Source organism: Poecilia formosa, unplaced genomic scaffold (genome assembly GCF_000485575.1).
Source record: "Poecilia formosa unplaced genomic scaffold, Poecilia_formosa-5.1.2 Scaffold59, whole genome shotgun sequence".
Taxonomy (NCBI): domain Eukaryota; kingdom Metazoa; phylum Chordata; class Actinopteri; order Cyprinodontiformes; family Poeciliidae; genus Poecilia; species Poecilia formosa.
The window spans coordinates 524,025-530,495 of NW_006799998.1; the positions used below are offsets into that span (position 1 = coordinate 524,025).

At 35.5% G+C, this 6,471-nt stretch overlaps 2 protein-coding genes across 2 annotated transcripts in view; one reads left to right on the forward strand and one right to left on the reverse strand.

The window, feature by feature from the left end:
* Positions 1-1,645, forward strand: part of tomm40 (translocase of outer mitochondrial membrane 40 homolog (yeast)) — a 4,297-nt gene extending 2,652 nt beyond the window's left edge. The window contains exons 6-9 of the mRNA XM_007553773.2: positions 38-160; positions 268-344; positions 899-1,001; positions 1,102-1,645. Coding sequence (XP_007553835.1) covers positions 38-160; positions 268-344; positions 899-1,001; positions 1,102-1,241 — 443 coding nt within the window. The 3' untranslated portion in view covers positions 1,242-1,645. The remainder of the gene's footprint in view (positions 1-37; positions 161-267; positions 345-898; positions 1,002-1,101) is intronic.
* Positions 1,646-4,232: 2,587 nt separating this feature from the next.
* LOC103139245 (meprin A subunit beta-like) overlaps positions 4,233-6,471 on the reverse strand; it is an 8,376-nt gene continuing 6,137 nt past the window's right edge. Inside the window, exons 12-14 of the mRNA XM_007553775.2 lie at positions 6,036-6,209; positions 4,927-5,035; positions 4,233-4,731 (exon numbers count right to left, since the gene is read on the reverse strand). Coding sequence (XP_007553837.1) covers positions 4,653-4,731; positions 4,927-5,035; positions 6,036-6,209 — 362 coding nt within the window. The 3' untranslated portion in view covers positions 4,233-4,652. The remainder of the gene's footprint in view (positions 4,732-4,926; positions 5,036-6,035; positions 6,210-6,471) is intronic.

The window sequence follows — 6,471 nt, forward strand, 5'->3', positions numbered from 1 at the left end:
TGTACATTTAACTCATTTTACTATGATTTTATCCCAGGCATTGTGGTGGGCCACTATCTCCAGTCAATTACACCAGCACTGGTTCTAGGTGGAGAACTGGTTTATCACAGGAGACCAGGGGAGGAGGGAACTGTAACATCTCTCTTAGGGAGGTATACAGGTAAAAATATTCTTTTTACTTTTTAATCTTTGCATAGCAGACCTGATATGTGTCTAAGTGTAAACACATCTATTGAACAACATTTTTGTTTTTCGTCTTTTCCTCAGGCGACAACTTTGTTGCAACTTTAACTTTGGGCGGTGCTGGAGCTCATGCTACATACTATCACAAAGCCAACGACCAGGTACTGAATATTAGTAACACTTTCTGATCATCTATTTGTGTGTACAGCTCTTTTGCTTTATTTGTATTTAAATGCATACATTTAGCAAAAATATGAAGATTATTTTCTATAATAATCAAAATGTTACACAACAGGCTTCTGACACCAACAACTTCTTCTAAAGTCTGTCTCAAGTCAGTATTTAGGCTTTAGCAGCTTGCATCAGGTCAGAAACAAACTCAACTAAAATCTGACTTGGTGTGGAAAAAAATTTGATTTTATTTTTGAACCATATCGTCCAGCTCTATGTTTGCCACCAGAGGGAGCTCAAGTGCCAGTGGCACCCAGCAGCAAGTGGGACAAGCATTACAGATTCAGAACCTCGAATTGAGATGTTAAAAAGTGCTAGCATCTGTTTTTGCACCAAACAGGCCTTTGACTCTTGTGCTGAAATTTCATTCTAAAGCAGAATTGAGAAAAGAAAAGAAAATTTCCTTCAGATTGTCTGTGCATCATCTCTTGGTTGTAGTAGTAATGTGACTGTAATATATCCTTGTTACTTCACTGTGACACAGTTGCAGGTAGGAGTTGAATTTGAAGCCAGCACAAGGATGCAAGACACTACAACATCCTTCGGTTACCAGCTGGACGTTCCCAAAGCTAATTTGCTTTTTAAGGGTAAATATAAATGCAGTTCTCACCTCCTGTGACATTAATTGTAAAAGAAAGAAACAAAAAACATGTTTTCCATGTGTGCCTTCCTTCTTTGACTCCATAGGAACAGTTGACAGTAATTGGGTGGTTGGGGCAACCCTGGAAAAGAAACTAGTACCTCTTCCTCTTACCTTGGCTTTGGGGGCTTTCCTCAACCACCGCAAAAACAAGTTCCAGTGTGGCTTTGGGGTCACCATTGGCTAAAGGTGCACAGGCTGCCTGGAACCAGCTTACAGACCACGGCTTGGACTGGCACAGAGACACCCAGGAACCTGAACTATGTTTTAGGAATTGGATTCAAAGACTCTTTTACAACTGTGATTTCTGGGGCAGATGGAGAGGAAAAAATGAGAACTACCAAGGAGCCAGGACTGGCCAAGCCATGCCTACATACTGTAGCACAAATGTCTTTCCTGTGTGGTGTATTGGATATTCTGAGAGGCTAGAATGGTGTCTATCAGAGAGCTTCAGGCGATGCATGAGAACATGTGACGTGAAAATTTAAGTAAGTGGTACAGTAAGACATAATATATCATGTATGGATTGAAATAAATGTCATTTCCTTTTGTACAACTTGATGAGATTTTTCATTAAAAAACTGGACCTGGGGTGTTTCTAAGAACTGATAAACGGCAAATGATGCTGAATTTAGCTGCAAAACGGTATACCGTTTTAAAGTTGATCAAATCTTTTTCTCTATCTACAAGAAACAAATAGATTTCGCGTGTCAGAGCCTTCAATTTATAAGTCAACATCATTAAATTCAAAAAGCAATGCTCATAATACAGAAATCATGTATTTCTGATAGTTAATCTTGATGATTATGTATTACGGATGATAAGAATTTAACAGTCAGGTATTGCAATATTTGCAGCTTATGCCCTAATTACAGTAGGTCAGTGTAGCAATATGTGAAATGCTGATTCTATCCGAACTTCCACCAAAACTCTTGAATGGGTTTTGGTGGACAATCCTCTTGTCAACCATTTCCAGTTTTTGGGTTTCTTTACAGGTCCTTCTCAAAAAATTAGCATATTGTGATAAAGTTAATTATTTTTCATAATGTAATGATAAAAATTAAACTTATATATTTTAGATTCATTGCACACCAACTGAAATATTTCAGGTCTTTTGTTGTTTTAATACTGATGATTTTGGCATAGAGCTCATGAAAACTCAAAAATCCTATCTCAAAAAATTACCATATTTCATCCGACCAATAAAGGAAAAGTGTTTTAATACCAAAAAAGTCAACCTTCAAATAATTATGCTCAGTTATGCACTCAATACTTGGTTGGGAATCCTTTTGCAGGAATGACTGCTTCAATGCGGCGTGGCATGGAGGCAATCAGCCTGTGGCACTGCTGAGGTGTTATGGAGGCCCAGGATGCTTTGATAGCAGCCTTAAGCTCATTAACCAATAAATCATTACTGTTTAAACTTTACCTTTAATGACATAAAGTTACCTAATTTTTAAAGTGCAATCAGTAATACATTTTATAACAAATTTATATAAGTAATGATTTCTTGGTTAATGTCAAGTTGTCATAACAAAGACATTTTGAATAATGTCAACTTTGTATTAAAAGTGTCATAATTTACCGAATGACGCTTTATGACAACAGTCATAAATATTCATGGAGGCTTATTCATGTTCATGACAGGTGTTTATGACAGTGTCATGTCAGTCTTATTCACCCCCCTTCAAATAAAGTGTTGCCTAATATTTTAACCATTTTTTAAATTAAAATTACATACTGCAGCTTTAAGTCCAGAGTCAGTATTACTGAATATTACAGTCTTAGTTTTTCTTGAAAAGGTAAAGGAAGACACAATAAGACAAGAAACCATTTCACCAACATAAATAAAAGTCCTGCTTGTGATTCAAAACAACTGAAGCTTTCAGATGAGTAAAAGCAACACATGCATGCAATCAGTTTGGCTAAATGGCTGTAGCTTTCCACATAAAGAGGTGATATTTAGATGGGAGATACTGATCAAAGCTCCAAAAACTACTGGCTTAATAGGAGAGTGAGGATAGAAGCCAACATTTTCAGGAGAGAAGCTAAAGATGCTGCAACATAAGGACAATAAAGTTATTATATAAAGCATTTTCCTGAAACGGCTATTGTTAAAGACCCTCTATATGATGGAAAAAAAGAAACAATCTACTTCGCTGACCTTCTTTCGTCTGTTGTTGGATCTCTTGTAGATTCAGTAAATCATGAGCCGCATGACTGCTGCACTCTTTGCACATTGGGCTTCAATGTGATTTTGAGGGACAATGAAATCTGATGTGTTATATAATGAAAACCTTTTCTGTTTGTTTATTCAAGATAATCAATGATATTAAATTAAGAAATTAACAAAGCAGAACTTTTTTGCATAATTGCCAGAACCCACATAAGTGGGACTTAGTCCTTGACGCAGCCAACACAGGTTCAATTCCTGGCCTCATGACCTTTGTCGCGTGTTTCCCCCATCTTTAGTTACCCACTTTCTTGTTTAACTACTTTCAAATAAAGGCTAAAAAGCTTTGAAAAATAATTCTTTATTAGTTTACTTCTTTGGGTAAACTAAATGATTTGGGTAAAACTGACTTAAATTTGTCAAGTTAAGCCAACTTAATAAATAAACTTAATTGAATTACCTGTTACCAATTGAATCAATTTATTTAAGTTGGTTAAACAATTTTTTTCAGTGTACTGCTTTTGGCATGTGATTTAATAGAATCATTCAAAATAATAATTTATGAGGCCAGAACAAAAATACAGATAACTTTTGAAAAGGTTGAAAATAATTTGTCCATAGGAACTTATGGTAATTGGCATCAAAGGTGTCTTCAAAGCTTGCAACCAGTCAATCTGTTTATTTAAAAATAGTCACTGTGATGTTTGGTGAAACAGAAAATTATAGACAAGCCTGGCAATATAAGCATTACATTTTTTGAAGACATTGTAATGAATATTGAACCAGGGTAGAGGTTTTCTTAAATTACTTGATAAAAAAATCAGTTCAATCTCATGTTACCCACATTTGTGGAAGCACTGAAAAAACTGCAGGTTGATACCTCTGACCAGCAAAAGCCAATAATGTGTTAGTGTTCTTTAGAAAAAAGCTACACAAAACAGTACTGTTTAACACAAGGGGCATTGAATCAAACATGTTATAGTTTATGATACCTGTACATGCAAAAAGGTCCCATAGTTTTGTTTTTTAATCATTGATCCACTTTATTAAGCCACCAAGCCCAAAGACCCATAGTAAAGTACATTTTTGTGTAGGCAAATGCAGCATTAGAAAATCAAAACCAAAAACAAATTTCAAACTGGTTCCTCCCTCACAATTCTGAAGAAAGCCAACAGTAAGTATTTGTTTAACAACATTTTAACATGATCAAGAATTACCTATTGAAGCAAAAAATGTAAACCCACCACCAAACCTTTATATAGTGCAAATTTCTCATTCCATACACTTTCTCTTAATCAGAATTCTGAAAGCAATGTAGCGTTTCTTTTGATCATTGGGTTAAGGAAATGATCTGTAGAAAGTCAGAAGCATTACTGTTAATGTTTGTGCAAAGGTAAAACATTTGAATGTCGGTTCTACAGTTCATCAAGCCTGCATAGATATCATTGCCAGCAGAAGGGAGAGAACTGGAGAAGCTGCCAATCCAGGAGAGAACCCAGGAACACTACAATAGAAAGAAAACATGATTAAAAATTTTGCCTATCTTTTGCACTGTACATATTTATATTGCGGCACCAATTGGATTTGAACTGCAGCAGTTGCTCCAAGTGTAAACTGTGTAATCAGCAGCTTTTAGAAAAGTTGTCTTCTAAAAATTATATATCGTTACAGTGAAACTATATTTGACATATTATCTCACCCTGTTAAGAAGCATGGGCCTCCATCCCTATTTGTGGAACGATTTGTGTTGTTCATTGGTCGCACTTGAGGACAAGGTAGGGAGCTTCCATTAACCAGAGGAGTGAGATCTGCCAAAAGACAAGAAAGTCAGTAACGGAAAACAAAAGAAAATTGCTGGGTATTCAGTTAATTAACCTTCTCAGGGATTTTTCCAAGGAATTGTGTCTCTTTGCACCCACTCAGTCTACTTCTAACATAAATTTGGATCCATGTTTGGAAATTAAACAAAGCACAGTTACAAAGGGGTGAGAAAGGAAAATATGCTCTGTCAAAACAGAGCAAACAGACAGGCAGGAATCCAGGCTAATGGACTAAAAGTGCATGAAAAGTGCATGAACTACAAAGCAACTAAATGAAGACACCAAAATAACATGGGAATTTGCTGTAGGTAATGCTGATGACAAAGTGGTTAACATTATTACAATGCAACAAGAAATACCTGGGTTTAGATTATGACTATGGTTCTTTCTGCCTGGATTTTGCATGTTCTCACCATGCATATGAACATTCTCTCCAGTTATTTTGGCTTTTTATCCACAGTTCAAAAAGGTAGACTCTCTACATTACCTATAAGCAGTGATGGCAGTTTCTTTGAAAAAGTATCTTAGATTACTGATTACTTGATTTGGAAAGTAACTAAATTAGATTACAAGTAACTTTTTTACTTACTTTCGGCAGTTGCTGACAACAACCCTCTGCCATCTTACATTGAGCTTTGTCAATACTTAATGGCAAGTTATTTCATAATGGTAACATCAACAATGTATCTCCACTTATGAGATTGAATTATATGGGAGATTCTTTAATGGTTGTAATAGTCAAAGAAAAAATGTTTGTAATTTTTGCGTATTTTGTGTATTCCACACTGTTGTCTGGAAAACTATAAATGGGATTTTAGAATACAAGTACAAATACCACATGTTCTGAGTATCAACATCATTAATCCATCTGCCCATCCCAAAAATGTACTTCTTTACATTAAACAAAGATGTAGTAGGTGTGTGCTTTTGCTATGAAAACAATATCATGTATGCATTTAATTTACTTTGAGCTAAGCAGGCAATTTACCTTCAAAGTTGAACGTGAAAATGGCACTCCCTCCCTTCAGAAACTCCCTCGTTTGCAGTTCCTCCATTGATGCAAGATAGGGGTATCCAACCAGAGGTCCTCCAAACAAAAACTCACCATTCTCAAAAACATATGTCCAAGGACTTGTAAGAGGGTTGTCCCACCAATGGATACCTGTTTATATAAAAATATAAAAAATAAACAAGAAAAAATTATATATACACTGCTCAAAAAAATAAAGGGAACACTCAAATAACACATCCTAGATCTGAATGAATGAAATATTCTCATCACACAAAAATCATCAATGGAAATCAAATTTATTAACCAATGGAGGCCTGGATTTGGAGCCACACACAAAATTAAAGTGAAATGTTCTCTTTATTTTTTTGAGCAGTGTGTGTGTCTATATATATATATATAGACACACACACTG